General features: G+C 47.7%; 2 protein-coding genes across 2 annotated transcripts; one reads left to right on the top strand and one right to left on the bottom strand.

Moving 5' to 3' along the window:
- Positions 1–1,484: 1,484 nt before the first annotated feature.
- Positions 1,485–5,125, top strand: LOC129591043 (ovochymase-1-like). Its single transcript, XM_055486555.1, has 17 exons — positions 1,485–1,688; positions 1,780–1,913; positions 2,001–2,178; positions 2,234–2,302; positions 2,360–2,381; positions 2,458–2,671; positions 2,744–2,831; positions 2,969–3,036; positions 3,099–3,159; positions 3,221–3,307; positions 3,368–3,477; positions 3,537–3,608; positions 3,669–3,718; positions 3,788–3,941; positions 4,026–4,282; positions 4,342–4,431; positions 4,841–5,125. The coding sequence occupies exons 1-17, from the start codon at positions 1,622–1,624 to the stop codon at positions 4,989–4,991; spliced, it is 1,872 nt and encodes a 623-aa protein (XP_055342530.1). The 5' UTR covers positions 1,485–1,621; the 3' UTR covers positions 4,992–5,125.
- Positions 5,126–5,745: 620 nt separating this feature from the next.
- On the bottom strand, positions 5,746–9,353 carry LOC129591044 (uncharacterized). The gene is made up of 5 exons (XM_055486556.1): positions 9,295–9,353; positions 8,905–9,205; positions 6,846–6,992; positions 6,481–6,721; positions 5,746–6,421 (listed from the first exon to the last, which is right to left on the bottom strand). Exons 2-5 carry the CDS (start codon positions 9,165–9,167, stop codon positions 5,870–5,872), a joined length of 1,203 nt encoding a protein of 400 aa, XP_055342531.1. The 5' UTR covers positions 9,168–9,205; positions 9,295–9,353; the 3' UTR covers positions 5,746–5,869.
- Between the last annotated feature and the right edge of the window lie 12,175 nt (positions 9,354–21,528).

Here is a 21,528-nt window from a genome sequence, read left to right as displayed (position 1 = left end):
GGTTCGGCAAAAAAGCTTTGATGCTCTATATCGGCGACACATGGATCAAAATCGCTTTTTAGGTTATGTGAGCGTGGTCGGCAGCAAAAGTGATGCAGCCACCGCGTGGGCAGTGTCAGGTATTTTGTCGTTAACGTTCTGCCTCCAACTAGGTAAACTGGAGCAGTTTGTTTTTTGTTTCGAAGGATTTTTGCTTTTTTTTGCGATTTTTGCTTTTAAGATAATTTTTGTCGGTCGACCGATCATGTCCTTGCACAGAAACTATGCCTTGATAACTGATTACTTAACAAGGTTCGGCAGAAAAGCTATGATGCTCTATATCGGCGACACATGGATCAAAATCGCTTTTTAGGTTATGTGGCGAGGCGAGGCGATCAATGTCGGTCGACCGACAAAGCTTTCGCTTTAGCTGCAATATCTTACATTGTTATTAGCAATGAACCAGAACCGCGACGGTGTCTGGACTGTTGGCAATTAACATGGGCGGTCGTAGTGCTAATCTTGGAATTTGGCTGGTTTATTTTTTTTATTTTTCTGGAATTGTTTCTTGCTAAGCGAGATATTGTTTACTTACATGACGGTCGACCGACAAAGTTTTTGTTCTTTTGTTCTTCTTGTATTGCGCTTGCTTCTGTTTAACGTTTTGGCTAAACTGTTGCGAAGACGCGGGTACGAGCTTCGAATAAATTTTGTAACTTCGATATGTTTTCGTAATGATATAAATCATTACATAAGATCTGCTGCCAAAATCATGCCGTCGGCACATTTTATGATAAACGGCTTAACATTTGAGGTATGTTGATACAGTTTAGAACAAACGTTTTGACGAGGGTATGGAAGGAACTGATAAACCGAAAGTGTTTTGTTATACTTATATTGTGTTTTCTGTATTGTATGCGATTAATCGGTTGTGGCCAAATGAAAAGTCCATCTAGTATAAAAAAGATAGTTCGTATGCTGTTACACACTAACAGTTGGCTACGCTTAAATCCAGATTCGTGACGGTCTATAGTTTTATTAACCTTGAGTATAGTGGACAGCGTCACAAAAATAATATTCACATATTGATCCCAGTTGGTGCGTGAGGAGACGGTCGCCAAAACCAACTGAGCATTACCACGCCAAATCTCTAAACTTAGCCGCTGAAACAAAAAAGAGATCCTAGACGTTACACAAAGTACGTATTATCATGTGCCCAGTACGCAACACTCCCTGTACTTGTTGATTTACTAGTTGAATGACAACGGCAGTAAAACGGCAGATATGCAAATTGGGCGGAAGTTGGTCACGTAATCTTGAATAAGGCCTTATCTAAATATCAGTACTGCGTCCAGTGTACAATACAATGCGTAGAATGCACGGTAGCGAAGGCTGCTTCAAACAGGCCGTACCATTGTCCCATTGTCGGCGCTTATCGGGTCTGGATAAGCCTGTGCTCGACACGGATAACAACCTCAGAGTTGCGCATAAGCCAACGAGCATAATTATAATGGGAAATGCAGTTGTATATACTGCATGCTTCCGCAGCAGGCACTGTTGTCGTAATTAATAAACTGTCCAGCTGGAATTGACTGCGGCCTGTATCGCTGTGTATGAACACATTATCATCCCAGCATCGAACATGGACGTGGGGAAACTGGCGCTGTTTGTCGTCTTGCTGTTCCTGGGAAAGACCGCCGCGGTCGGAGGTGAGTCGGAATGGTACAGTACAATCGTCCGCAATTGTGCTTGACCACTCAGTGATGCCTATGGGGATGATTAATGGAATCGTTGGCGCAGAACTGGGCTGCAAAGCGCCGGAAGTGATCAGCCTGTCCAGCGGCGTCATCGCCTCCCCGTACTACGACTACCCGCAGCACGGCTACCCCAACAGCGCCAAGTGCCGCTTCATCATCAACGTGCCACCAGGCAAAGTATGCATAGTATTGCTTAATTTTATGCGGCAACAAAATAATTGTCTGCGCGCATATATGTATATATACTGAGTAATGTGCTTGCAGAACATCCTGGTGAGCTTCGCGGGCGCCTTCGGCCTGGAGGGCTACCCCCTGGAGAGCGGCGGCTGCTACGTGGACACGCTGACCTTCTACACGCCCAACCGCACCGCCGTCGACGTCTGCGCCTGGGACTTCCACGGACCGGCCTTCGACCAGCTCCTGCAGAACAACAACCTCGCCGGTGCGCGCGCTGACCTTTACTGCCGCGCTCGCTGCTAACACACCCCTGTCATTAGGTCCGTTTTGCGGGGAAACGTCGCCCGGGTCGTTGGTCTTCAACGGCTCTTCCCTCGTCGTCGAATTCTGTAGGTGGACTTCCGGTTGTGATCAATAAATGAAATAATCGCGTCCTTCGCTAATAGGCACGGATGGAAGTGTGGCTGGGTTAGTATACGTCGTTTTACCGCTAACCAACGAAACGAGCGGAAGACGCTGATTGGCTGCTATCGTTATGACATAGTGCCGGCTTTCGGCTGCAGTTCAACGCCACGGACGAGCAGGCCACGCTGCCCCCACCGACGACGGCCAAACCGGAAGTGGCCTGTCGGGACCAGCAGCTAACGCTTCTCCCGGGGGAGATTATCAGCATAGTATCGCCCTACCACCCGGCCAGCTACCCGCCCGACACGCAGTGTCAGTGGACCGTCACAGCGCCGCCGTCCATCGCCATCGAGGTATTGCTGTCTGACTAGTATCACACAACGCAAATGTTCAGGAATGTTCTTAGGAATTGCATTTTTTCGTAGATTACGGCTGTGACGTTTGATATGGAGTTCGGGGTGGATTTCAACCCGAGCGCCTTCACTGATTACCTGGCCATCACCGATCTCTCCCGTAAGAATTTCTGAGAATAAGAGACTACTGCGAATTTATTGTCAGAAATGGAGACAACAGGAATAAATTTCTGTCAGTTACCGAAGATAATTAAGAAGGGACCTGTCCATAATAATTCGGTAATGAACATTTTGTAGGCGGCGAGACGCAGTATTATAACGGAATGAACGGTCCGAAACAATACCGATCGTATGGGAATTCCGTGGTAAGAGCAGGCATGTTTAAGCGTGACCTTTACCGTTCCCCTGAAAAACATTTCACCGCCAGGAGATCCGCTTCGTCAGCGACGCCACGACCGAGTATTCGGGATTCAATTTGACCGTTCACGGTTAGCTCCGGCATAGCAGTTTAATCGGTTTGCCAAAGTGCGAATGATGTTTTTGATGCAGTGGCGCCGTGCAACGCGGAATACGTCGGCTGTCCCAACGATCCCACCGGTGACCTTTGCGCCTTCCACCCGCGGATGATGTGCGACGGTAAGATATGAAAGGTAACGCATTTTGCGCCAAAAACATTAAGCACGGTGATTGGTGTAGGCGTGGCTAACTGTCCCAATGGGACGGACGAATTCTGCCCGCAGGACTGCGGCAAAGCCAAGACCCGCCCCTACATCAGCGCCACCAACAAGATCGTCCACGGCGTCGAGGTGAACTTCCCGTTATTGGAATATATACGAAGCCGGTAACAGATAAAGCAGTTGTACAGGCACGTCCGCACAGCTGGCCCTGGCAGGCCGTGCTGCTCAAGTACGGCCGCTTCGAATGCGGCGCCACCATCGTAAGTAATCCCGCCTTCATTTACTGTAAAGCTATTTGACGGGCGGTGTCTCGAACGCAGATTGACCACTTCTACGTTATGACGGCGGCGCACTGCTGCGAGGGCAACACGTGAGTTCTATCGGCATTCAGCCAATAAGCCGGTGCGGTAGTAGCACAACGTGGTGACCTTTACCATAGTGTGGACATTCTGGGCGTCCGCGTGGGTGAGCACCATTTGTACCAGCAGATAGAACCCAACCAGCGCGATTACACGTTGCGCCGCATGACCATGCATCCCAAATACAACACCCATCCCACCACCTACGACTTCTGCTTGTTGGAGACCGCCAAGGTACGCACCCGCCTTGCTTGGCCTTTCTCTGAAAGTGCCAAATAATGCATTGTCCAATTAACTAAATTTTTAATTACTGTACAGCCGATCTTCTTCGATGAGAACGACATCCTGCCGATCTGCCTGCCCTCACCCATCGATCCGCCGGTGGACAAGCGCTGCTACATCACGGGCTGGGGCGACGTCCGGCCCAACACCTGGCAGGGTCGAAATCTCCTGCGCGCCACCAGCAACACCCTGCGCCAGGTGGACGTCAAGATCGTCGACCGGCAGCAGTGCAATCGCGCCTACGCCGGCCTCATCACGCCCGATATGCTCTGCGCCCGGAACATCGGCGACAGGTTCCCATAGTTAGATCTTCCGTTGTACGGGCCGTGGTCACGTGGTCTTTGTTTTGCAGTTGTCAGGGCGACAGCGGCGGGCCGTTGCAGTGCAGCACGCCGGAGGATCCGCTGCGCTTCGAGTTGACCGGCGTCGTCTCGTGGGCCTAGTAAGGCGGCTTAAGAAACCTTGACACTGTTTAGTCGTGGGCGTGTTGTAGCCGTAATTAACCGGTGACCTTTACAATGTGTAGCCATATCCCGCAATTGGTTAACGGGTTAATTAATCGATCAGCTGCGACCTAATTAACTTGTGAGCTTTACAAGATGTAGTCATATACCGCAACTGGTTAACTGGTTAATTAATCGATCAGCTGCGGCCTAATTAACTGGTGACCTTTTCCAGATGTAGTCATATACCGCGTTTAGTTAATCAGTTACTTAATTTATAAGTTACGGCTTAATTAACCGGTGACCTTTACAAGATATGGTAATATTATATCGTGCGTCTTGTTGCCTTAATTAAGCAAACGGTGACCTCTGCAATATGCAGTGATATATAATTAATTCGTTGTATAGCGGCTGCGCGGATCCCAAGTTTCCCGGCGTGAACGGGCGCGTGTCGCACGTGATGGACTGGCTCGTGGAGCTGATCCTGGCCAACCCGCATTCCGTCCGGATGGCCTCCGTCTCGCGACGTCTGGACAACCTGCGCGCCTGGAGGAAGTGATAGTCTCGGTTCGGCGCATTCTGCTCAACTTCTTCTGTGCATAAAATGTAGAGAATGATGAAAATATGTATATCATGGAGTGTGTCATAAAATGTTCAAGGGTCATAAAATAAAATCGCTAAATCATTACAGTATCGTGGTCCGGGCGCGGATTCTCATCAACACTAATATTAGTTACAGTCCAGACTGTATATATACTGTACCGCATTGATAATACGACACTCGACAATTGCCAGTCTCGTCCTTTCTGGATTTGCGTTTGTCATCCTTCATCAACACCATATCGCGTATAAACTGATCAACACTGACAAAAACAACCCGCACTGGAGTTTCCGCCTCATATTCATGCTCAACATTTGCAAAAAAGTTGTCTAATACTGGGTTTGACCTTGGGCAGCCTGCTGCTATACGGTATTGGCGTAGCGTCGATTGGTATGTATATACGCAAACTGCATACGCTCGACTATGGTTACTATCCATGTTACAATTAATTGCGTCTGCGGAAGCTGATGAATTCGTTATACCGTAGTCAAGCTGAACAGACAGAGTGATAGAGCTCAGAGAGAGAGAAAGAGAGTAGCTCTTCTGTCTGTTCAGCTTGACTACGGTTATACTGATCAAATTGCTTATATTGCTTGTATTTGGAATTATCAGTTGTTGGCTGTTAGATGAGCGCTGTTGTCTGTCGGTTTTTTCTAAATTACCGTTCAACTATCCAATAATTATTTAACAAGCCATGCATCAAAGATCTGTATATGCTCAGCCGTCTGCTACTTAATGCAGTACAAAGTGTGCGGTATAAAAATTAATAAAATCCATATAATATTAATTTTTAAGTATGCGGTATATTTGTGCGCTACTAGGAAGAATAAGCTCTTTCAATTGACTGTTTCATTACGGTCCTGACTTTTGGCCTCTTTGTTGCGGACGCACTTCCGGTCACCTTTCAGCGGGATCTCATTGTCGCCGACACTGGACGTCACCGTGCCGACGCTCCCGCGAGGATTCAGCGACAACGAAGCATGCACGCTCCGAAAACGCTCCCGCAGCCACAGCGGACACATAACCGGCGCCAGAATCCGCCGGAGCTCCTCGCGGTACTTGGCGCTGACCAGGGCGTAGACGAGGCAGTTGGCCGAATAATTGACGTACATAAAGACGTAGCACACCGGCGTGGACAGCAGCCGCACCGCGCGGACGTGCTCCGCCAGCTGCAGACAGGTGTAGACCACACTGGGGAACCAGGCGAATAAATACAGCCCCACACTGCCCACCAGCAGCAGCGTGGTCTGCCGGTGCTCCCGGGCGGCGCTGCTGCAGCGTTCCAGCCGCATCCGACCCACCTCCGTCTGCTGCTGCCGGCGCAGGGCGACGATGACGATGGCGTTGATGAGGAATAAGCCGAAGAATTTGCACAAGAAGATGGTCAACTAGAAAGCGACAGGTGGGTGACCTTTCGGGCGGTGTCTCCCCGAACGCCGGGACCTACCTCGGCGGTGCCCTGGAGGCTGCGCCAACTGCGCACCCAGGCCGGGAGGCGGGCGTCGTCGGTCCAGGCGTCGTGGCGCCAGCGGATATAGTCGATGACGAAACTGAAGACCGTCAATGCGCCGGTCAGCAGGAAGACCGCCACGATGAGCAGGCGGGACAGCCAGGCGGCCTGCAGCCAGCGGAAGCGGAAGGGGTAGAGGACGGCTAGCAGGCGCTCCAGGGAGAAGACAATCAGGGTCCTGCAATATCGTCGATTTGTAATTAAATGTGTCCATGTATGAAGGCACTCGACATACTTTCACTATAGCTTAATCACCATGTCCCGCATATTGCGTCAAGTGGCAATAAACAGTGGAAACGTACCAGTCACAGAACTGAATGGACCACTCCTGCGCCCACAGGAAATAGCAGCGCCCGCTGTAGTACAGCTGCAGCTTGGCAAGATCGCTGGCGTAGGTGGTGTGGAGGACGCTGCTGGTGTTCCAGATGTACATGAACACACCGGACCATCTGCACACGAATGCTTTATACATCACCACTATCTTTTTACCTCCTTACATATACTCGCATATACACATATTTATACAAGCAGCATTACATAGATTGATTTAGCACATATAGATATAGTATATATAATTTTGTACATGTATAGATATAGATACTGTTTGTATATATGCATATATACTTTTTATATATGTTAATATGTATATAGATTTTGTATAAGTGTATAATATATTTCGTATAGGTGCTTTTTACAGTATATGCTGCACCGTATATGTACTGTATTCGCTCGCACATCTTGAACCACAGAGTGCGTGTACGGGAAAAACGCGCATTCAATATACACACCAGACCTGTGCAGTTATTTTTAACTATTTAACGTAACGCGAGTTATTTTCGAGTTATCGAGTTATAACGTAACTCTGAAGCGTAACTCGTCTCCCCGAAAACTTAACTCTAGCGTAACTCGCTCAAAAATTGTATGTATTGTCTATGGTAGCGTAACTCGCTGAATAACTCGAAACTCGGTTTACTTGCATTAATAGCGTAACTCGTAGCGTAACTCGCACGCTCCCTATAACTCCTAACTCTAACTCTGGGTCAGTTTTCCATAACTGCACAGGTCTGATACACACTATAACCGGGCCAAACGCGCGATTCGCGATTTGATAAATTTCTGATGTCTTACAACATCTGGACTGGAGAACTTCTTGAATAATAAAAAAAATTAGAGCTCTAACAATTTTTGTCATGTTTATGCTCGAAAGCAGCCATTTACATACAGCTTTGGCGTGAGCACGAGTTACAAACGGATTTGTTGTGGTTTTTGTGGTGCCCCTGAAGGGGGAGGGGTACGTTCCGCGTCAACATTCTTGATGGCGATGAACCACCGAACAATTCGAGCTTTCAGCTACAGAACCTTTTTTTCCAGAGTGAATTGCCATTTAAACGAAAAGTCTTGATTTGTTAAGCAAATTCACAAGAAGAACTGTTCATCTTCCAGATGAGGAATATTTCGTAGTCGTGCATTTTGCCCGGTAAGAGTGTGTATATTGAATGCGTGTTTTTCCCGTACACACACTCTGTGGTTCAAGATGTGCGAGCGAATACAGTATGTGTGCTTTTCGTATATGTATATATGGGGCAAAACTAAGCGTGTTCCACGGTTCCCCTGTAGTGCTGCCGTCACCCGGCTGGAGTTTGACGTTGTGGCTAAACATGGCGCTTATGTACCGCGCCAGATTTAACCATATGTATTGCCGTAACGTCACACTCCAGGCGAGTGACGGCAGAAATACAGGGGAACCGTGGAACACGCTTAGTTTTTCCCCCTATACATAGATTTGATAATTATTGCAAGAAAATAGTCCATTATTAACTGGATTGCGGCGGCTCTCAAATCGCTACAAATCAGGGATAGTTTGCATTGCAGAGGCAATAAAAATGGCAAGCGGTCTGAGTCAGACCCCGTCTGGCTTGCAGACCGTCCTCTGCAACGCTCTGCAGCCCGGTCCAAATCGCCTTTTTGAACATGTAGGTCCTGGTCGTCTGCTCTGCTGCGCTCCCTGCTCCCTATCAAAAGACACAGGAGAGGGCAAAGTCGCTCGGACTGGTCAAAACGCATATGGTCTGAGCGTAGAGCGTAAGTGTACAGTATCTGAATGCGAGTGGAAGGGCAGTCCACATGTACTCCGTTTCCGTACTGTTAATGTATGCGATGGCGCACGTTTTGTTTCGCAAGTCTTTTTCAAGCAGCAGACCAACGACGTCTTTCTGTGCCAGACGGCCGCGGCATTTGGAATGCAAACGTTGGCTGCTCTGCAGCGATTCAGAGCCGCCGCAATCCAGTTATTGTAATTTTCTACTCTATCTGTATACGCAAGCGCCGTCGTGTGGTCACGTGACGTACGTTCATACTTACAGGAGAGTGAGGTCAGCGACGGCGACGGCGGTCATGAAGCAGTTGGCGGCGCTCTTCTTCTTCTCCAGCAGCAGCACCAACAGGTTCAGTCCGTTGCCGACGGTGCAGAGCGCCAGCAGCAGCGGGTAGCAAAAGGCCAGCACCACGAAGGTCAGATCCGCCTCGGAGGCCGCCAGCGTCGCGTTGCCCGCCGTTGGGCTGGCGTTCCCGCTGGGCTCCACCGATGGAATGCCATCCGTATAATTCCCGCGCAACACCAACATTTTCCTTATCACTCCTTGGTTTCAACGCGCTGCTGGAACTAAACTGACGGAAGACTTTAAATTTTCCAGGAGACGATGGAATATGAGTCAGCAGTGCTTGTAAAGCACCAATATAGTGCTTAATTACCTTGCTCTTCGCTTCGTCAACAAATCAACAAACACACCGCAAGATAGCGCGTACTGCCGGCAGCGAGTAATTAATAGCCGGTACACAGGTGATCGACAAACATTAAGACAATACATTAATAACGCGGCGGATCGGCTGCAGGGCAAACGACATATTTGGTAGTAAATGCGCTTCTGCCAAGAACCGACTGACTGTTTTACATGCATATAACAACATTCAACTTGATTACCGCGGAGTGCCGGTTTAACCGGTAAACGCAACTCAACCGGACATATTGTGTACTTACATATACACAAGAACTCCTATATATAAATAAAAGGAGAATTCGGTTCTGATCAAGAACAAAACTGAGGTTTATGATTCTGTACTGCAATCCGAGCGTTAAGAATGACTACATGTTGCTGATAATTATAGGTTATAACGTTAACTGTGGACTGCCGGTCGCTCGGGTCGTCGTCTTCCTGAGTAACGTCGCTGTGCTGCATCAGATACAGATAGTATACCGGCGAAACACGGCGACATGTACGGTATTACACAGTAATCAGCGACTCGCATCCGGACGAGGCACATTTCCCACCAGTATGGCATGCATCCTTCCCCCGTTCGCCTCTCGATCGAGTCAAGGGCTCTCGTGGATATAATTACATACCATATGTGCATCTCGCCACCGTTCATCCTGCGGCCGGAGGAGGATGGCCGCCCAGGAGGATAGTTATTGCCAGCGTAGCACAGCCGGCAATCAGTGGCGCCTCCCTGCCAACAGCGCCGATGTGAAGTGGCGGCTAATTGGGCGGTGTCGTCCGGCGCCAGCGATACGCACTGCATACTGCATAGTAAATAAAACCTATCTCCCTAAACTCTTTTTTCCTCTTCCTTATTATACGTGTGGGAAGCGGCTACCGCTTCTGCTAGCATTATAGCCCGTTGGCAAAGGTCACTCATCCCCTGTGCTGGTTACATTTGCGGTGGTTAATTATAGATATACGGTAATTACAGGGCGTACAGGTCACTGACACTGCACCGGCTCTTGTGCATTGATCACAACGTCTGTCTCAGCACTTTTATTGTTGTTCTGTGGGAAACCCTTCATCCTTATTCCAGTACCGTTGTACCGTTGAGTTTTACCGTTCACCGGCTCGTTGCGTGGCTGTGATTACAGAGTGGAACGATCACCGCCCATCTCGCGATTGAAAAAAAGGCCGATTACTCAGACGGTGCAAATTACACAACTAGAACTGCAATTTTAGGAGCATGGACGTCTGTATGGATACAGTAAAACATACCTTTACTAAGTATCATAATTATTATTATTACAGCACAAGAGCAGACAACCCCAAGGGGACTTCAAGTCTGGTCGAACAGTACGTACGAACTAATGCGAGTACGTACAAACTATGTACCAAACAAACGGAATTTATAACAGAAAAACTTCCTCTGTGCTATCCTGATCGGGGATCGTACCCATTACACAAATCGCGTTTCCCCGTTGTAACTATATAGATAGTCGCTGCTTAAAAAACTCTTTCGTCCGTTTCTGGCCAGTGAAAGTCGCTGGACCGTTTCCAACCTTCTGCATTAGCGTTTTTAATTCCGTCGCCCCAAGGTCCGTAAATTTTGACGGCTGCAGTGACGGAATCGTATCTTAGTTGCAGCCAGGCGTTTCTCGCTAGTTTTCCTCTTTCCGCGAGTTTGGCTGCTGCACCGGCGTTCACGAAGGTGCGGTCGACATATGTGCGAGGCCGCCAGCGTGTCCACGCAGCTAACATCCACGGCCAACGGTTTTCCGCACTTCCAAGGAACAAGGGTGATCACATCCGGCCTCTTCTTATCTTTCCCGGATAGACCTTTTGCTTCCATTCTCGAAGGGAAGCCGGCTGACCTCAGGCCTGAAGTAAATTCCGCGCTGATTCCGTCGTGTCATGGTCGACTTCCGGCAGACCGCTTCCCGCGAAGCCCATGCCGGCCTAATTCGCCGACCAGCCCATCACAAGCGCACACATACGTCGGGCGGAGGAATTATCACTTCCAGCCTATTTGGCTTCGATTCACTCCGCATCCGATTTGTTATCGTCATTGCTTCCTCGCCTTCCGGCAGTTAACACGTCTGTTGCGATAGATTTGTGGAAAAACAAACCGCCAAACAGAATTGCCAGAATTTGGCTTCCGAAAGCTCCAAAAGACTTGGGACTTACCGCTCTGTAATGTTTCTGCTTCTGTTTTATTGGATTTGTTCCGAGGCGACTGCATTAACACAGCCCGCTTCCTTGCGCAATCCCGACCCGAAGCCGGTATTTGGTTGAATGCGCTTCCTTCAGCACACATCGGCAATCTACTCGATGATGAGACGATTAAAATTTCAATCGGTCTGCGTCTTGGAGCGGATATTTGCGAGCCACATAATTGCACCAAATGTCAAAAGCATGTGGACAAGCTCGGCCATCACGGCTTATCGTGCAGCTACTCAGCCGGTAGGCATGCGCGTCACGGAGGTTTAAATAGCATTATATGTCGGGCTTGTGTTTCTGCCGGCGTCCCCGCTAAGCTGGAACCGCGCGGTACGTCTTCTACTTCAAATCGACGCCCTGACGGATGTACGACATTCGCCTGGAAGAGAGGAATGTGTCTAGCATGGGATGTGACGTGTGTTGACACAATGGCCCTCTCCCATATCCCGTCTACGTCGATTACGGCAGGTGCTGCAGCAGCACAAGCAGAAGAGAGAAAGTCCCATTTGTACTCGTATCTGGAAGGGCGTTACATCTTTTCCCCGATTGGTTTTGAGACGATGGGCCCTTGGGGTCCGGCGGCTATCGCTATTGTGAAGGAACTGGGAAAAAGGCTGCAACAGCACACAGGAGAGCGTCGATCACATGAGTTCCTGCGCCAACGACTATCGCTGGAGATTCAACGCGGAAATGCAGCATCTATCCTTGGTACGATGGATGGAGTGGATAGTTTGAATGAAGTTTTGCTGTTGTAAATAATATCACGTGTTCTCTTTTCTTACCAGAAATGTGTGTTGGTTATTAATAAAGCGATGAGCGCACACGAGTGGAGTAACGATCGGCGCTCCCAGACGCCGCAACGCAACACTGATGCGGAAAGCGTTGTCCTTCGACAGATTCATCTTCCTTATATACGCGGAGACGGCACGGTATGAGAACGGCTGACTCCGGCGACAGCTTTCGGTAGCCGTATAGTCGGCAAAAGGTCACTCATTCGCTCTGCTATGTAGTACGGTGGGCAGTTACAGGGCGTGTCCGGTCACTGACACTTCAGCGTATGGCAAATTATGGGCAACGTATAACCGTATGGCAAAATGAAGGCATGGCAAATCAAAATAAGGTATGGCTCCGGATGCCACCTTTATACCACCGTAGGATTCTAGTAAGTGCCGCCTTCTTACCACCTTTGACTCCTAATATCACCTTTGCAACACCTCCTGTGACTTGGCATACCAGCGCGCGATACCTTATTGATCATACCTTTTTAATAAATGTCTCATGTCTTTAATCTTATGTATCTTTGATTGTTGAACGGCTTGCCTGTGTCAGAGCGCTGGAATGCAAAATCGAAGATGGCAAACGTAGCAAACAATGCTACTTCGTGAATCAACGGGAAGTTGGGGTAGTTTTTCTTAAAAATTCCCATGAATCATCCGCTGCCAAATTAGCAGAATACGAAATATATATATATTCTTTCGTGTTCTGAAGTATATACCGGTATATACCGTTCAGCTACATAATTATATCGGGATTGTCAGACAAGACCAATCAGCGCCCAGACGGCATGACGCTGATACCCGTGCGTGATGGAAAAGCGGTAGTATGGGACGCTACCTGCTGGGACACCGTGGCTATGTCGCACGTGAAAGCCAGCTCGAAGAAGTCAGGCAGCGTGGCACAGCTAGCGGAAGACTTTAAGCGGCGGAAGTACGGATTTGTAGAGGATATGAGATATATGTTCTATCCCCTCGCAATTGAAACGTTTGGAACTTTCGGGCCAACCTTTGCTGAGATGATACGTTTCGTCGGTAGGAAAATCCGCGATTTAACCGGCGAATCTCGATCCACAGCCTTCCTTAGACAACGTTTCAGCCTCGCTGTTATAAAAGGAAATGCGGCTGCTGTCTTGGATACATTAAACGGGCGACCGAAAGCTGGAAGTGACAGTCATGATTTTGGTTGTTTTTTCAATGTGTGAATTTGGAAATTTTTAGTTAGTGTCTACCAGCGCAGGCTTGTTGTTATGTTGATTGGCTATTGCCCGAATAAAAGCATTATACCGGTATATGCCGGTCAACTACGGGGAATACTAGAGCAGGTGTAGGTAGAAAGCTGTACGACCCATAAAAATTGCAAAACACCGCCAGTATCATCAGTTTTCCAGTTACTGCAGCAGATAGTACGAATATGTACATAAGTATGTGCAAGTGAAAATTGTGTTGCGTGAAAGTCTTCCAAGTCGAATGTTCCACTTCTCACAGTTAGCAAATCGTGAGATCATGGAATTACGTATACTCGGCATATGTATACAACGTACAAACATGCATATGTATACAACGTACAAACGCTGTCATTTTCAGTTGATGCTGCTATAAATCACGATGGCGGGCAGCGGAATAATTTTTGACATAGTGGCTCCATAAAGCCAGGACCGTTTAATTATTCAGCCGCACTCAAGTCGCCGATCATCTTTCCGGATTATTATGCGACGCACAAGAACGCGCTTTGCTCGATTTGTTATGAGAAATTTTATAACCGAAGATTAACCTTTGCCGCCACGGGCAGCGCAGCGCTCTGCTAAGATACACATTTACCATTAAGGGTAAATTTGTAGCTGGCTCTTGCATGAGAGATGTAAAATCCGCACCCATCCCATCATACAACCAGTCTCAATCAGCATCAAAAAGTACAGCATTCGCAGTTGCAATAACTATACATTGCTTGAAAATTTAAAGTCGCTAAATTACTGAGTTCTTAACCTGTAAAATCTCAAAACGCCGGCTTTCCCAGCAGAGCGCTGCGCTGCCCGTGGCGGCAATTATGTCCGCCATACCATAGTGCAACACTCGTACGGCGTACCAGCAGTGTTTTGTAATACACAGTAACAGACCGGGTATTCGTTCTAATAAAACCCGGGACTGGGAATCGGGAATTGATATCGGGAATTGATATTGGGACTGCTTCTTTTCTATGGCAAATGTATTTCATTATGGGAAGGGGAATGGGAATGGGAAACACCACATACATTACAAGTATAACACACAGTATTGAACCATATAATCTATACTTCGAATGCTGCCTTATATGGGCTCCCCTTATATTACTCTCCCTTATCTGGGCTCCCGGCTTGTTAGCAATACCCGTCAAATTAAATTTATCGGATTTATAGCAAAACCCTTTTCTACTTCTTTCAACCGGATTTACAAGTGAGCACACCAAAGAATTCCGAAATTTCACATCCGAATTATATTTATATATTATATTATCTATACAATATTATTTTTCATTAATTTCAACCGGATTTGCCAATGAACAAACTGAAAAATGCCGAAATTTCATGTCACATTATTTTTTTCATGGGGTTCTCAGTGCAGTCAGTCTCAGTGCAGCGGGCGACGTTTAGAAAGGTTTTAATTTTAGAAAGATTTTGAAACTGTCGTTGATGCAACCTGAGCACTTTGAAACAAACTAAATGCTACAAAAGTACTGGCAAAATAAGTACTTTAAATAAATCAAAAATTTCAGTCAGGCATAACTCTGATAACAGCTGCGAAAGTGTGAGTAATAACGTAACCGCCCATGTAGAGGTTGCTCATATTGCTGGGGAGCCCAGATAAGGGAGAGTAATATAAGGGGAGCCCATATAAGGCAGCATTCGAAGTAGTTGTAAGTTATGTATAACTGGTTGTACAATGTACATACAACTGTACTGAACGGAATACGCTTTACACGGGTAAAATTCTCCGGTATTCTAAGCTACGAGTATTTTGCACTCTGTTGCACAATTAGGCTAAAGCCATACAGATTATATGGTGAATAAAACAATTCTTGTTTTGGTTGTTCATTATCGCTAGGCCTGGCGAAATTTCCTTGTTTTGCTTACAGTTGTTTTTCTAATAACTGCATTTTAATGGGCAATAGCCACCAAGATAACAATGATTGCAAGCGCCGGTACACTACTTGCTGGTTAAAATTGAAACATTATTAAAGCAACCCAAATTCTTCTTCTTATTTGCCATTTTACCTTATTTACCCTAATCGGTGGACACCGATGTGACCACCGATTTCCAGACTTTTCTAGTTCCTTTATCGGTTCGCCAAATGTGCATGGTTTAACAACATAAACTCGAAAACGAAAAACGTCTCGTTAACACATTGCTCGTAGTAGTGGCAGCTTTGGTAGTTACCCGATCACGATATCGATCATACTTATTTTGTCGCCAATCCAGTAACTTCGTTATTTTTGTAGATTTCATCGGCCAATAACTGTTAGTGTCACATTTTTCAACCACACTTTTTGTGACAATACCTGTGGGGACTGATATATACTCGTATTACTTATAATTCTCCATTCTGAAAGTACAGTACATTAGTATGCTGACTTGAGCATCGTTCAAAGTGCCGGGGCAAGCTGCGGCACAAGGGTAGGACGCAGTCCCTAACTGCAGTTGTGAAGACTATGTTCAGTTTACTTTTCCAGAAAACTTGTAGTGTGCGACGTCAGGGTCCTATCATGTATCATGTATCATGTGCCGGGATCGCGTTACATAACATTCTTTATGCATCAGTTTTGTATAATGTTTCGAAAATTACGGCTACTACAGATACAGATACGATACACTCCGAATAGATACTGTCAGTCGGCGCATAAAGTATTTTCTCGTGCCGCTCCGCCGCAAATAAAGCAAGGAATCATGTGGCGGTTCGTAACTGTACCAAAGGTCATCAAAACTGTTACAGTTAAGAATTTGAGAAGGAAATGTTGGCAGTTGCTTTCCTACAAAGAAATGCCATTCCCATTATAAATAAATGCAATCCCGGATTACCAGTCCCATTTCCCGTACCAGTTGCCGATACCAATTCCCGATTAATTCCCGATCCCAGATTTTATTAGTACCATAACAGACCTTCAGTGCTGCTACGGCCATACATGCATCGTCAGCTCTGTACCGGTCAATTTGCTCGGCACCTCACATCCACAACAAAAAGCTACTGTTATTAGTCTGTTAACGGGTAAAAAGCGGTTCTGTTTGTTTTTGTAAAGCGGTGGTTAAAAGCGCCTGACCGCACGCCCCAAGACCACTAATGGGACTAACGATTTTGGATGTTTTTTCAATGTTTCAATTTTAATCATTTTAAGTAGTGTAAACCTGCGCTAGCCCATCTGATTTGTGAACTGACTGATGCCGAATTAACTGAATAACGCGCAAATTTGGCAGTAAAGTCTGTCCTGACATTTCCGCTGTTTCAGCTGGTCAGGTGTGCATACGATGCCACTTGGTGGTATATTGCCGCTACCGCCGTCACGTGTTCATAACTGCATACAATACATTGTAGCTGTGTCGGCATATTAATTACTCTGCAATGCGTTCTGCCGGTGTTTTACCCTGGTTACTGGTTATCCATCGTCAGTCAGTGTTGCCACAGCAGGTTCGTGTCCAAGTTATGGTAAATTATCATCACGCGACACGGCCCGCGGCACTACGTGGAAAAACACAATGGAATTATACGTTTTGATCAGCACAGGGTACTGTTTTCCACCTAACTGTCTAATTAAACTTGCCAACTTGGACGGTGAAGCGTGCCGTTCGGAGAATCACGGGTGACATTCGCATTCAAATAATGGGTTCTTCCGAGAACATTCCAAGTCATCGCCGCCACTTAAACAGCAAACTGGCTGCGGCCGATCCAACCCATGCTAATGGACGACAAAATTTATTTAACGTCCTAAAAACCGGTTTTGCGGCTTTAGCCAGGTGCGCAACGCAGACAGAGAACAGAGAGAACACGGTTGACGCGCTGACCGCTCAGTAAGCGGATATAGCGACGGATATGCGGCGCTCATTCATCGTACGCGCTGTAAGCCGACAGCGGCTAACGGTCCGGTGTTAAGTACATTTTGTCGGGCTATAACAAGCCGCAGACACGTGCCGTACCGCGTGACCTTGCCCGGAGCTGCTTGACCCAGCGCCAGGACTGCAACCAGCGCTGAAGAGTATAAAACCCCGGCGTAAAGACAGTCACACTCACATATCGCAGCGCAGTTATACTGTACAGTATTTGCCTGTGCCATTAATTGTATATCAACCGATCCCACCGACACGATGCATCCCGCCAGTGTGGCCCTGCTCGTCCTGGTCGGCTGCTGTGCCGTGCTGTGCGCCGTGGCCGACCCGGTGCGGTCGCGCGGCAAAGCCCAGGGGCCCCAACCACCGCGCGGCCCGCCGCCGCCGCCCCGATCCAGCGCTTCCGGTTCCAGCTCCGGCTCGGGCAGTCGACCAGCCCATCCGTCGTGCTCGGCCGGACCAGGATGCAGCGCCAAAGGTACATCCTGTACTCTATCCAGCGGGGGGACGGGAAAATGCTGTCCATGCAACGATGCCGAGACGCAGTTTGTCTGCGTTTCGGGCTAATTCGTCAACAGCTGATGGAAATGGCAAGCTGGCTGTAACTACTACCTGGTATAGTGGGTTAAATATGTGCTTACTGCAGCGTTTTACATAGGTTAGATGGACGGTGTGTGTTGTCGTTGGTCCTCTATGATTTTTGCGTAGTACGCTATTTGTAACTCTGCTTTGTATCGATACTGGGAACGTCGCGTTGCAACCGCGAAAAACGTGAATATTACTGGTGAATTCTGAAAGGTCAGATAAAAAGTTTGCAGTCTAAGAACTCTTGCATTTTGATTGATTACTCTGTATTACAGATTTACAGTAGTAGTACGGTCGAATACAGTGTTAATATAAAATCTATGATAAAATTACTAGGTATTCGTGTGTACAGAGTACTGTACGTATATACTGCATGTTGTGCATGGATATCTGTCGTACGTTCAAGTAAACCGGAAGTATGACGAAATGACCGATGCGAACCGCTGGGGAATACACGTGCACTGGCACATGTTCGAGTATGGCAATTACACAGCAGGCCACCACGTACCGCAAATTCCGCTGCTGCAAATATGTTGACGACAAAGCAAACACACACCCGCTGTGTGCCCATATGCAGTACGAATACAGTACAAAAGCACGGAAAACGAATGGCATTACGCTAGCTCCGGGGGAAGAAGGCAGAATGCTAACATGGGATGTCACATGAGGGCGCGCAGTGACCTTATCGCATATAGAATATCGCAGCAACATATATCCGGTATACGCAACGCAACCGGGCCATATTTATGTATATACGGTATATAATATACCTATAAATGTGTGTTTATTGGGCAATAGCCGCCATAACAACAAAAGTGCAAGCGCGGGCACACTACTTTACAGTTAAAATTTAAATTATACCTATATATGAACAACCCAAGAATTCGGTTGTGATCATGAACAAAACTGCGGTTTATGGCTCTGTAATTTTATGGTGTATGCGATACGGTAATTACCGACATTGAACCGGCTCGCAACGTTTGTCTCAGCACTCCTTCCGGTATTCCAGTACCGTCGATTTCAACCGTTGACCAACTCGTTGCGTGGCTGTCAGGACAGAGCGGAACGATCACCAGTCATCTCGCGATCGAAAAAAATATTTCTACAGACGGGCAGATTACGTACACAACTGGAATTTCAGGAGCACGGATGGCGGTGTACAATGTACAGCGCTCACAGTAGACAGACAGCTGTTTAATACCAAAGTTATCGATTACCACTACGTTTATGTTGTCGCTGCCTAAAACATTATACTTCCTCTCAGTCGTTTCCAGTTGCTTTCCCGTTTTTCCGCACAATCGTTTACAAACCAATGCACCGTAATAAACCTTGCACTGCAGCATATATACTGCGCTATAATCCACCAGCGGTCATTCTCTACTGTAGAGGTCACCTTTGCGACCGCCGGAAGTACGTCGCTTGACCGCGCCGATTAACGATGATGGCCGGTAAAGAAAAACCGGCATCTTCGACGTGCTCCAACCGCTTCATTCCCGTCGCCTATCTCCGTTGCATGCAGTTATGCGGCGTCTTTCCCTACTCCCTTACCGGCGGCGTCCACCTACCGGTCCTGGGGTGGACCGTCTTCCTAGTGGGCCTCATCCTCCTGGCCTTCATCGGACCCATCACCCAGGTGTACCTCCACGCCTTCCTGCGCAGCCTGCAGCAGCAGGAGCTCTTCTCCATCATCGCCGCCTCCTTCGCCTGCCTCCTCTTCCTGCAGTGCCTCCTCCTCATCCTCCTCGCCGCACCCCTCCTGCGCCACCTCCCCTCGGTAGCCGACGACCTCCACCGTCTCCTGCGCGCCCTCCTCCCGGACACCGAGGTCTCCCGTTGCCGGCGTGTCTGGCGGCGGATCTGGGCGTGGAACGTGGTGTACGTCGTCTGCGCGTACGTCTCATACTGCGCCCTGCAGACCGACCCCTCCCGGCTCTTCAGCTGGGATTTCTGGGCCTACCGCCTGCCCTTCCTGCCGGGCGGGGTCATGGCGCCGCTCTACGTCATCTTTCCGTTCACCGTCGGCCCGATTATGCTAAGTGCCGCCTGCGAGAGCCTGGTGCAGGGCTGCCTGGTGGCGCTGCTCAGCATGTTGAATGCCGGGCATGTTCAGGTGCGCCGGCTGCTGCGGGAGGACGTCACCACGGTCGCCGGGGTCCACCACGCCCAGTCAGCGTACCGACGTCTGCTGCTCTCCTTCGGGGATATCAACGCCATCTTCGCGCCCTTTATATTGTTCGGGTGCGCCCGGGATTTGCTGTCATTCGTGGCTATTATCGGGGCGGGATTGAACTCCGATAAAGCGGTCAACTACGACTCCGCCCGGATGGTGTTCATCTTTGGCTCGTTGGGATTTCTCAACGGAATGGCCAAAATCCTTTTATATCTACAACACTACGCTAAAGTACGCGTGTATATAAATGTGACCTATGTAGTTATGCACCATATATAAAACATATAATTATATTTTATTAAGTTCAAATCGTGACATTACAGTCATAATTCCATTAACTACGGCCTACGGCCATATATAAAACTATATTTGACCTTTCGGGTGACTGCATATGTATATATGTATTCATTGATTCTGTCACGCTGTGTGCTTGATGTATCGAGCAGCCGCCCTCGGTGGCTGCTGCTATAGTTTCCTGCATTTCCTGTGGAAATGATCAGTTTATTGCTTCCTTTTCTCCTTATTTCTGTATTTTTCCCTTTTTGGGCAATAAACTCTTCTTTTGTGGAAGACCCGTGTTCTTCCACACCCAGATTTATCTGTATTTCGAGGGGGTGTTAGACCTTCCTCCTGACAATTCATATATCAAGAGCAGTATCTTTTTAAAGTCCGCTATATATATGTACATGACCTTTATAAGTATGCGTCAATCGTCATAATTACACATATAAAATTGTACTTTATCTTTATATACATGTTTATACTTTATACACGTATATAAATAATTATTTAGCCATGACCTTGGGTGTATTACCATTGCGCCAGCTGCACTAGTATATATTTGTGATCTTTATAATTATGCGTCGCATATAAAACCGCATATACATGTTTGATTTTTCATGTGGCTGCTTATACACGTACGTACTTATATGAATACTGATTATTTATTCAGCGTAACTGAAACCATGCCCTTTATTTTATTGCGCTTGCAGTGTCCACATATATATTTCCGTGACCTTTATACTTATGCGTGATTTTCTACTTTATACTGTGATAAAACTTTCTGTGGGACCTTTCAGGTGCAAAGCGTGCAGGAAGCGGTGCAGCGGGCGCTGGTGCAGCACGAGCAGGATGCCAATCTGCGCCGGGAACTGCAGCGGTTTGCCCAGCAGTTCAGCGTGTATGACGGCGCGGTGTCGGCTTGCGGGTGTTTTGTCATCATGCCGGAATACGTCAGCACCGTGAGTGCAACCCAACGCGTAAAAGTAGCACTGTTAGCGCAACTGTGGCATGTGTCAACCGACGCTGTTGTTGCAGCTGTTCGGCTTGCTGGCGGCCTACGGCGTCGTGGTGTACGAGACGAAGAATCAGCAGAAGGATCTCGACGCGATGGAAGCGCGCCTGTCGG

The sequence above is a fragment of the Paramacrobiotus metropolitanus genome, unplaced genomic scaffold, assembly GCF_019649055.1.
Source record: "Paramacrobiotus metropolitanus isolate TYO unplaced genomic scaffold, Prichtersi_v1.0 Parri_scaffold0000043, whole genome shotgun sequence".
Classification (NCBI taxonomy): domain Eukaryota; kingdom Metazoa; phylum Tardigrada; class Eutardigrada; order Parachela; family Macrobiotidae; genus Paramacrobiotus; species Paramacrobiotus metropolitanus.
Note: the sequence above shows the minus strand (reverse complement) of the source record. Positions and strands in the feature narration are given on the sequence as shown.